Below are 11,684 nucleotides of genomic sequence, written 5' to 3'. Positions count from 1 at the left end.
CAACAGGAAAAAAAATACGGCATGTGTTTTGCTTCTCTGCATATTCAACACTAACCAAAGAAGAAAAACAGTGAAGGTTAACAATTATAACATCAAAATAATTATGCAGAAGTATGTCAAGATCTGTAATCTAGACAAGTAGTTGGGAGACACTTCAATAACTCTTCGTGAAAAGATGTTTCTGCAGAGTAAATATTTTCTTCACAATTTTTCCTCTGAAGAGGCTGATACTTCTTTTCCCCTCTCTAGAGAAAGTCAGAGATAGCATTTCACTTCCCATGCCCTAAGTAGCCTCCCAAACTGTCTAGAATATAAAAGGTGCAGAACGTTAACATTTTTTTCTTCAGTAGCTACAAGCTTTATAAGTTCAACATTTATAAAACAGACAAGCAGAATACAATTAACATATGTATTCATTATGCTTGAAAAAGCACTGAACTTCCACAGAAGTATTAAAGTCTGGGATTTAAAAAAAAAAAAATCAGAACAGGATCTTCAAAAGGAAGAAGTCTATCTTTTTTCCCCTAGAAATACGGGATAGCTCCCTCACCGTCCCTGAAGATGACTAATTGAGACACCACAATCTGTTTCATATAACAATTAGATTAACAGAGTTAAGTTTATAATTCCAAGTTTGCCCTTACAAGGGATATGTGCTGCTCCTGCATGTGCCCCGTCACTGGGGTGAGCACAGGTTCTCTGCCCCCTGCACCAGCCCTCCTCCCAGACCAGGCTGAGGGGAGAAAGGCTGGTATCAGGAGTAGCTCCCACCCCTAATCACTCTCCCTGTACAGTCCAGAGAATAGCTGCTAATCTGAAATAAAGGAGGGCAGGTGTTGAACAGACACAGGAACACCACACCCCAGAATAATTAATGCCCTTCTATGAGCACTAATTCTGTCTCAGCAGGATAGTCTTAACTGGCATGAAAGTGGTGAGGGCTTGGAGTTTTGAAACAAGACATTAAACAGAGGCCTAATAAAGTTACAGAAATATTATTCCTCATTAAAGAACTTTAAAATTATTTGAAGAAATGTTTTGCTGCTTTGAATATAAGAGAATTAAGAACAAAGTTTCCCACCTATCAAGGGGTACCTTTATTATATTAGCAAGCTTTGAAAACCTCATTTAAAAAAAACAAAGCTACTAAAGTTTGGGAAAAAATACAATACTTCCAAGTTTCATGTATCATTTGAGATCAAAGTGTGTGCTATTCTTCTCATTCTTTAGTTCTTATAGGGTTATAAAGTAATAAAAAACCTGATAAATTGATGGCAGGAAAGATAGAAAGAACACATTGAAATAAGGTCTCTCCTCCAATATTGCTGTTGAGATAAGTATTAACAACTCACTATCTCTTTTCTTGGCTATTAACTTCAGATTAAGACATTATGATAGTGCTATGAGCGATACCAATACAGTTACTGCTGCTTAGTGTGCAAGCATGGGAAAAGGTTCTGCTGTGAGCTCAGGAATCATGCAGAGTACAGATGCCACTCCGCATCTTGATCACTGCAGAAATACCTTTTATTCCCGGAAGGCACAGCTAACACATTTTCTTTAACTGAGGTTGTCACTAAAGAGTGATCCCTCATAAACACAAAGGGAAAGTAGAAGAGAGCGTGCAGTACAATATGCCTATTCCTATAGGTATAAGATAAGCTTACCTAGACAAAGAGAAAATAAAGCTATCTCAGTCCTGGTTAATACACATGGCAAAGGCAGTGGGAATTCCCCTTTTACAGGGTCAAACTGAAACTTCTTGAGAACAATATCCATGTCCTCAGAACATCAAACACAACTACCCAGTATTTTGTGATGCTCAGTCATTCATAAGAATTCTCTGGATGCCAGCCACGTCTTCCCAGGGCAGCAAGATGTGCTGGTTTAAGTAAGCCTCCAGCAGCGTTTTCTCCCTCCAGGCAGCTGACCTAACCGACCTGCCAGATGGCACACAGACGACAGAAGTGCTATGTACATGCACTTCCACAAGAGGTAGAAAATTTCCAGGCACTTGATTTGTGCTCCAGTGCTTGGATGCGTAAGTTATACTTCTGTCAGGTAGTAAAACCTGTCATTTTAAACTAGACTGCCTCCCTTCTTCAGAAGCTTTATGGAGATTTCACAGTACTGTCACAGGTTCAGGTTAACAGGTCACCAGTAGTGCCATGCCACTCAGATTTTTGATCCCCTAAATCTTCTAAGAGCCATGGAAATGAAAGCTACAGAAATCAACTGGTAGTAAGACATCAGTGAGACCTAACATTCCGATATCAAAGAAAGCAACTAGAACCCGTGAATCCAGGCAATCCAAAGAAAAAAAAAATACTCAAAATGGGGGAAAAAAGAATATTTAAATATATGTTTACAATGAAAGACAAACCTCCCTCAGTTTAGGCCTTTGAAGCATTATGACATCTTTTCCCAATGAGTTATCCAAACTTAAACACAAATACAAAAGCTATCACAAGCACTTTAAAATTTTTCAGCACTCTTCTGAAGCTAAGAAAACATTAACTCTGTAATCTAACACATAGAAATTGTCAAGGAAAGCTTCCCTAGTGCTGACCTTCAACTTTTTCCATCATTGATCAAGGAGTATGGCATACTCTAATTCATACAGATAAACAAGGAAAGAGCCACTTCAACAGTGAAATTGGGATCTTTATATGTAAGGCTATTATGAAGGAAAGACAAAAACAGAGTAGTTCAAAATGCTCAATCAAGACAGAGAGCTGACAAGCTCCAAGCTTTAGAAGGTATCTGGACAGTATAGCAGCTGTCATGAAACTGAAGGCAAGATTTTTTTTCAATTTAAAACTATTAGATATTATTTTAACATCTTTCAATTATTTAAGTAAATTTAAAATTCATACACTTACACCAGATATGTAACTCAGTTAAAACAAAACCTGATCAGTCCACTAACAATTGTGTAAAAAACAGTCCTTCTACGTTCCATGCATTTTAAAGAGTGCTTAGTATTAATGCTTTTAAAATTTCAAATTAGTGATTTCTGACCATGATGAATCTTGATGGGTGTTCTATTATTTTGAAATTTGAAAAGCAATTGGATTTATAGTAGCATTTTTAACAGAACAAAAGTCATTTTAGTCACGTAACTCCTCAGAACAGTACTGATGCTTCCACCATGTCACTTAACCACAGGAACAGCTCCAAAACTGGGTGACATTTGCATGTATCTATCAGTATTGTAACCAATCACTTATACAAACAGAGTGCTTATTTCCTTAGTTACGATCAAAGCTGGACACAAGCAGTATTTGTTGGCAAAGAACACAACAGCATAATACTCTGTGCTCACGTCACAGGAGATATTTCAGGAGGTATTTGAATGTTTTCCATGTTTAGCAAAGGGCACTTTAGGAACTTTTTTGTTTTAGCTTCAAGGGGATAAGAGCTTGAAGAGACTCATACAAGTTTTTGTACTCCATACACTGTAGTTCTTTGTAAGTAACAAAGACCATAATCACCAACTAACAATTTTCATTCTTCGATCCAAGTGGCATGGCAAGGAGTCAAACAGCCCACAGTGAAAAGTATTCAATTAAATTCTTTTTAATGATCTGCAAGCATTATCAGAAGACACAAAGAACATTTAAAAATGTGAACTTCATGCTGAGTGTCCTTTTAAAAGCTAGCAGCACAAAATATTTTTTGAACAAAACAGACATCTCTGTTGCATCCTGAACAGTAGTACATCATTTTGCTGTCCATGATTTTTGACTCCCACGTTTTGCAAATGCTGATACATCAAGACTTTTACCACTGTTGCACTGTTCATATAAAGTCTGAAAGGTAATAAAAACACAGGTATTCAGGTGAACACAGTTGTATTGAAGATGAAAAACTATCTTTATAACATTGCCACTTGAGGTAAGTTACCACCTACTGAAATATTCCAAACTCCGTATTACAATTTCTCTCTCAAATCAGAAAAAGGTACACTTAAGACAGCACAGTTGTACCAGCTGTAATGCAATGTAGTGCCTAAAAGAAAACACATACACTGACTTAGCAGCATGCGCAAAGGTATAAAGCTTCACAAGGTGGCACAGAACAAACTAATTAAAGATTTAAAATCAAGGTTACTCTGTTAATTGTCCCTGATGTGGAAACACCAGCATGGAACAGATGTACTTGCATAGTCAGAGTGAACAAGCTTTATATGAGATAGGAAAAAAATCAGTGGCCACAAGCATAGTCACATCGCAATATTGTTAAAAGAATAACCTCTTGTTTACCCTCATATTTAAAAAAAAAAGGTCAGGTATCACTAGCAGTGTAAGTGTACATAAACTTTAGATTTACTTTATGCATACTGAATTTGCTTTCCTCCCCATGAAAGCAAGTTTCCATTCCACCTGAATTTATTACATCTTTGACCACCATCACCTCTTCTGCGAGACAGGTGGAGAGAACAGAGTTGGCAAAGAGTTACCAAACTTCTCTTTCAGGCAGTAAACTGAGAGGCTGGAATCATAATACCTCAACATACAGGGACTAATTTACACATAACAATGCATTAACAGTTCAGGAACTTCCATGAAGAACAATCGCTGTCCAAAACTCGCACACTTGACAGATAAACTTAGACCATTTCTCCATATTGATGGTTCTTAAATTAGAAGACCTCCTACAGTTTTTGGGCAGCTTAAAAGCAAAGAAGCACAGTAAGGACTGTTTTAGAGAGGAGATGCTGGGGCAGCGGGGGGGTTGGAAATAAAGCGATACAGATATACTAGGGAGGTGGAAAGGAAAGAAAAAGGTTAAAAAAAAATCAAGACCACCATCATCCTTTCAACCCTTCCCATTAGGAAGGATGCGGCAAGATTCTGCATGGTTGCAAACAAAAGCACTATAATGTGTAATGTTCTTCCAGCTATAGTTAAAGCTTTGATATATGTATACTTTCAGCTTTCACTACCAAACATTCTAACCTTTGTTTGCATGAACGCGTGCTGCCGTACAAAATAGAAGATTTACTTACCCTAGCAGCTCTAGAAATAGAGTTGGGAGAATTCAAGCCAACAAGCTGGCCAAGGATACGTTTCATTTCCTCGGTTGTTCCTTTTGCATTTGGAACACCTGAAGTTAATTTATAATTATGTAGTTTATACATAATTCTAAATCATAGCATAATTATAACTTAAGTTGTACATAACTATGCATAAATTACCAGCGCAGTTTGTAAGAAGTATCTTAAACAGAATTATAAATACTATTTAATAAAAATATATTTTAGAATAAAGGTACCTGTTTGACAATGACTTTGAATTTGCACATAGGGATGTATCAGCAACTCCGAAACAGATATTCTTTGTTTAGGATTTCTTACCAAACAGCGCTGCAAATGAAAAAAGAAGAGGAAGAATTCTTTGCCTATAAATCAAAAGTTTTCCTGAGAATTAACAGTAAGGATATTTAAAAGACCCTACAGATGCATGTCAGAACTACTTACTGCCAAACTACATTACAAAAGCTACTGTATTTACTTTGGGTTGTTCAGCCAAAGGAGTTAAGCCAGACTGCTTTAAGTATTTACTTGTAACTGAGCTGAAAATAGACATTTACTATGGAAACTCTATGAAGGAGCTCTAGCTTCATTAAGTCTCCTTTTGGAATACGACCTGTTACTACAAGTAGCAGTGAACGTTTATTTGTGACAGAAGTTTCTCAAGCACAAGTCATCAGTTTAAGAAAATATGCTTTAAATAAAGAAGTTGCCATTATTTGAATAAAAATTTATCTTAATGGATGGTTACCTTTAGCACATCTTGAAGATCCTTCTCAGCAATTTCTGGAAATTCTATTTCATAACTAGGGTCAACGATAGCATGCAGTTTATTAATTGGATTTGTTATATGTTGAAATGGAGTCCTTCCATATGTCATACAGTACAAAATACATCCCAATGACCACACATCACTTTTGGGACTTATCTAATATAAAAACAAAAAATATTACTCCTCATTTAAAGAGCGGTCCCTTCAGTCAATTCATCATGTAAGTGTACAGTCATTTCACTTAACAGTGTATCTATTTTACACTGGATAACACATCTTAGTAACTATCACAAAAAAATCACCATGACAGCATGCCATTATCTACTAAGACAGCGACGTGGCTTCATTAATATTCCATAAGTTAATAAAAATAACTATCTTGGAAAATAAAAAGTTAGTTATTCAAGTAAGTTAAGTTAGAGGCAGTCCTTAGCAAGTTGAACAGCAATATTCTAGTTTTGGATTTATGAGTAAATACAAATAAAAGCATACTAAATTAATTCAATCCAGAGAACAGTGAGACATCACAGCTAGGTCCCCAGAGTGGGAAGCCATAGTTTAGTTCCTCTGGGTTTAAAGGATTCAGATCCAGATTTCAAACACCACACCTGGGCTGTTCCTTACAGGAGGAGTTTCCAATTCTCCTGTCTGAGGCACTTTTAGAAAAGCACATAAGGTTGGGGGCGCGAGGGAGTGGAGTGAGGTGGGGAAATAGGCACATCGAAAGCCTGACTCCCAGCACAATGGTTAGATTTTTGCTTAGATGAGCTGAGCTCCAGGACAAGTCTGCACTTTGCATGCAATTTTTAAAAAATGTAAAGGTAAAACTTTGAAAAGATAAAAAGTATCATCCTTAAAAGAAATCCATCTATAAAACATTCTGTTCTTTGTTTAGAAAGACAAGATTGTGTTTCACTACTTAGTAATACTTCTATTCATCTGTTAAAAAGTCACAATCTTTGAGTGTGTTTATGCCCATACATATGGATACGGATTTTTTTGAAACATCTTTCCACAAAACTATGCGCCCCTTAACTGAAGTCTGACTGCCAAAGTGAAATTGCTTTCCCTCGTTACTCATCATTCACATTCCGTTGCTCCAGTGACGTCATAAAAAGTTCTACAATACACAGTACTCTGTAGCATAGAAAAATTAATGGGATACACAGAACTAACCCATGTGTTCCCTAAAATACTAGATTTCATTGTATCATCTTTTAAAATACCTTATTAGGTATCACTTATTTCCTGCAAAGCTTGTCTCTCACTTAAAGAGCTCAGAAATATGACATTGACACACGCACCATATTTGTTGTTTAAGCAAACATGCTAACAAAGGTTTATATCAGAAAGCATATTTTCTTCCTTTCAGAAAAAGGCTTAAGACAGCGTTATTTATGCAGAATGCTAAAGCTGTGTAGCAGCTAGCGGTAAAAAAGCTCTACCAGTTTTTGGCAGAACAAAGCTGAAACAAAAGGACATAAGGAGCACAATATGTGACCAAGTAGTAACTGCGGAAGGATTCTCTCACTCGACTGTATGGAAGATCCTCCCAGAAACACCCCCTGAAAGCTCTAGCCCGGAGTGATTCCACTGCAAAGAAGGACTTGTCAGAGATGCAGAGCGTGATGGACCCTGAACCTGCTCAAAACAGTTGTAACATTAGTCATGAGTACAGCCTCTGATATGTGAAAGGCTGCATGCATTTCACTGTACTCTATATTGCTGTCCAATGCCATTCACACTGATAACATAGTGGAAGTCTATTTTATATTGCTCCATAAAAATGGATTATAAAGCATTTTTACGTTATCAGTTTAGATATATTATTATCAGTTCCTCCAATACCTGAGCCTGTGCATCTGTTTGCTTTCAATTTTACTATTAATTCAGCACTTATTTTTCTAAACACCACCTGCAAAATGCTTTTAGGTAGTTGAGAGAAATAAACTTAACCTTCAATCTTTGCCCACCACCATCGTAGCATAATGGATTTCCTTGTGTTCTACTGCCAGTGGAAGATTTTTGAGATGTATGCCTGAATTACTTTCTTCTTACCATGAATGAAATAGGAGAAAGACAGACCACATTACCTTAGATCGAGATTTTCCATTTTCTCCATAGGAAGACATATCTTTTATTGCTTCAGGTGGCATATAATTCATTGTGCCAACCTAGCCACAAAAATGTAAAAATATTGCTTTAAGTGAAGCATGCACTTAATTTAACTCACTTGATAAGAAGTTAAGATTTTTGTCTCAAAGCACTGAAAAGCATCTTGAAAATTTGTTTCTATTAAGGCTGAAGGCCTTTTATTCTGTTCAATAAAAACAGCTGAAGTTAATATACATTAATATTTTTATATACATATAGAACCATTCAGCATAAAATTTCAGTATTCATTGAAGTTAACTACACTAATCAACATAATCAGCAAGTACTATAGCACTTTACAGAAAAGTGTACATCAATTTTCCAGAAGTATTTCACCTGAGAATCTTTAATGATGCTTGTCACATCTGGCTGCATTTGGTTCGCAATGCCAAAGTCAATTAGTTTCAACATTCCATCAACTATCAGAAAGTTTGCTGGTTTCAGATCACTGTGAATAATGCCTGTAAAACAGTATTTAAAGTCAATCCAAGTTACTACTGACGTATGAGGTTTCTTTATTGCTCAATTTCCATAGCCCTTTCGTGGAGAGATGGTGCAGACCTGGCCAAAACCAAATTCTTCTTTGCAGATTTCATACAAGTGTTTCTATTTCTTTTTAAACAGTTAAGACTTGCATGAGTTTATAGTTTGAATTATTACTTATTTAAATCTGCAGGCACCCCAAAATAGCTCCAAGAGAATTGAGTTGCATAGTTTCTCTCAGTTAGGGATACTCTCTAACACAGTAAGGGCACACTGCCATACTGAACTGCTGTTCTGGAGCATTCAATGGCCTGTCCACTCCTGTAGCTTTCTCTTAAATTAGCTAAGCAGGTACTTAAAATAAAATAATTATATTGCTTAGTCTGATGTTTTCTGCTTCCTAATCTCAAAGGTACCGTTCACTGAGGATTACATATGACTGACCTCTCACAAACTCTACTCACATTTATTATGGATTTTAGTTATTATCCATATAATCAACCAATCCATCTTTATATTTTGCAAAATTGTTTCTTTCAAGGACACATGTAGTATGTAGCCTGTGTTTTAGTATTATTAGTATGCTGTCTTTCTGTATTATTGAATGTTCTAGTCTTCTTGCGCTGTTAAGGGATGATGCTGTCTGCTCTATGTACAGGTCTTCACTTTTTTTTTCTTAAATAGGAAAAAAATTTGAATCTGCTCTCTCCTTTATGTTATACAGCCAAACAGAATACAGATACGTGCACTTCAATTACATAGGTAAAGATGAAAGGAAGGCCCGAAGAACTATGAGAAGAAGCTGAATCACTATGTCAAAGTAAAGAAGAGAGCTGTGTAAAAGCCGTCGTTAATGTCAAAGATTCTTTGGAGAGTAAGTGGCTGAAATTTAAGTCTAATGGAGAACAAGCAGTATTGCGAGTACAGAACATAACCTAATACAGGAAAGATGATTTTCTGTCTGTTGCAAGGAAATAGAAAGCATTATACAACAGTGATACTTGGAGATACCTTTGAGTCAAAGTAAGTCTACCTCTACATCACGGTTTACCTTTCCCTTGTTTTCACTGAAACTTTTTCCACAATACAGTAAATACCCATCTTTGAATATCACTAGGCTTACACCAAAACTAAGAGCAGTACCACCTCCAAAATTTAAACACATTCGCATTATCTCTGCCATATAACCTATACAAATACCTAGAATTATTTAAGAATACCATATTCATGGATTGTGTGAACAGCTTCCAGCATATTTTTCCAATAGCTCTTTCGTTCTAATGGATCAATGTTTTTTTTCTTTTTGAGCCAGCTATTGAGATCAATATTTCCGCACTCCATTACCATGTAGATATGATGATCAGTAATTTCACTAAAAATAAATAAATACACTTATGTTAAAATTCAAGGCAACTTCTTTATATCAAAAGATACTGGTTTAATAAAATCAGTGTTTACTCACTAGCCATAAAGGCGGATGATCTTATCACTATGTTGCTGCAGTTTACTCAAATGAGCAATTTCATTCTTATAGCTCTCCACAGTCTGTTGATCAGCTTCCTCTAGATTCACATATTTGACAGCAAACAGCTGCTTCTTTTCATTCAGTACTTGAAACACCTGCAAAACAGTATCAGTTAATAACTTCCTTCAGTCCTAATTCTGATCTACTATGGTCCTTCATCTCACCACAGCCAGAACTTCAAAGAAAAACTGTACCTTTTCAAAAGGAAGAAGCAAAACTGAATTTACAGAGAAGTTCATACAAGTCAGAATAAAGAAAAACTAAGAAAGAAGCCACCAGTTACAACAGAAACAACCCTCTATCAGAAACCATCTTGGTAACATATATTTCACTAGATGTATTTGATCACAAGGCTGAACTGTTTCTAAGATAAAGGCGGCAAAATAACACCTCCCACAGATATATAATGGTTTGACCTGCCACTGCACATCCATTCTGTCACACCAAGGTTTGGAGGTTAGACCACATGGCACATAAGAACAGGCTGAGAGCACTGACTCTGTTCACTCTTAAGATGAGAAAACTACAGGGAATCTTATTGCTGTCTTCAGGTATTAAAGTGAAGGTATTAGAGAGACTACTCATGAACCATTGATGCAACAGGCATAGCTAACAAGAAGGCAAATTCCAATTAGATATCAGGAAACTTTTTTCATCATCATGTAGTCAAACAGGGGAACAGGCTGTCCAGAGAGGCTGTGAAATCTCCATCCTTAGCGATACTCAAAACTCAGCTGCAAGAGTTCATGAGCAACCTGCTCTATTTTGGCCTTGCTGTAAGCAGACCATTGGAGCAAGTGACATGCAGAGGTCCCTTCCATCCTACCTCATTCTACGATTGCATGCTGCCAACACAGTAAGTATTTATATTTCACTGCATGCCTTGGGTTAACTAAATATAGCCATTTCACTTTCCACATGCTGCAGAATAAGTACTACATAGGCTGTTACTAAGATTTAACCACTGTGTCGATGTATCAAGTTTCCCTTACACAAATTCTTAGGCTGTGCCTGTGACCAGTAACAGAGTCTTCAGACAGAAGCGTATGGGTGAAGCAGAGGCATGGGAGACAGAAGAAAGCAGACCAAAGAGAAATTTAACTCACACAAAACTGCTTATGTTATTTTTGTTACAATTCTTTATCTTCTGAAGAAGAGATTTCACCAAAACTGTTTCTCAAGCTCCTATGACCCCATTCTTCCTTATAAAAAGCATCTCACCACTTCAGTGATGCCTACACTCCACTTCTCACACAAGTTACAGAAGACTTCAGTAATGGGTGATGGTCTGTCCACTTCAGGAACTTTCAATTAACCTTACAAGCCACACACTTCCCAACAATGTAATCACACTGCCCTAAACAATAGCCTCTCAAATTAAGATGTACAGTAATACTGCAGCATACCTCTTAAAACAGAAGAGCTGATTTTATCAGGAATTTTAGTACTTACTCCACCATAGAAATTATCTTCAAGAGCATACACAATCTACCTTCAGGCCTTCATGCAGACACCAGAAGGAGGAGGGCATTGTTTAAGTGATGTTTTTAGATGGTCATGAGTTGGGTTATCACTTTTTCCTATTTCTGTAACTTCTGTTCAGTGTTCTGTCCACATCTGTTCAGCATTTCTGGTCACTGTTTATTCTTTACTTCAACACACCCCCTTTTATCTACCCTATCTACTGTTTTTACTTTATTTCTCCATTAAAATAA

General features: G+C 36.7%; 1 protein-coding gene across 6 annotated transcripts in view; it reads right to left on the bottom strand.

Moving 5' to 3' along the window:
• Window positions 1-3,563: 3,563 nt before the first annotated feature.
• TTK (TTK protein kinase) overlaps window positions 3,564-11,684 on the bottom strand; it is a 39,620-nt gene continuing 31,499 nt past the window's right edge. For all 6 annotated transcript variants that reach the window (XM_075087150.1, XM_075087153.1, XM_075087147.1 and 3 more), the window contains 8 exons: window positions 9,907-10,064; window positions 9,665-9,816; window positions 8,298-8,422; window positions 7,901-7,981; window positions 5,787-5,963; window positions 5,278-5,368; window positions 5,012-5,109; window positions 3,564-3,812 (listed from right to left, as the gene is read on the bottom strand). In XM_075087150.1, coding sequence (XP_074943251.1) covers window positions 3,723-3,812; window positions 5,012-5,109; window positions 5,278-5,368; window positions 5,787-5,963; window positions 7,901-7,981; window positions 8,298-8,422; window positions 9,665-9,816; window positions 9,907-10,064 — 972 coding nt within the window. In that variant the 3' untranslated portion in view covers window positions 3,564-3,722. The remainder of the gene's footprint in view (window positions 3,813-5,011; window positions 5,110-5,277; window positions 5,369-5,786; window positions 5,964-7,900; window positions 7,982-8,297; window positions 8,423-9,664; window positions 9,817-9,906; window positions 10,065-11,684) is intronic.

This window comes from Phalacrocorax aristotelis, chromosome 3, assembly GCF_949628215.1.
Source record: "Phalacrocorax aristotelis chromosome 3, bGulAri2.1, whole genome shotgun sequence".
Lineage (NCBI taxonomy): Eukaryota > Metazoa > Chordata > Aves > Suliformes > Phalacrocoracidae > Phalacrocorax > Phalacrocorax aristotelis.
The sequence above is the reverse complement of the archived record's forward strand: the minus strand, read 5'-3'. Positions and strand labels throughout refer to the sequence as shown.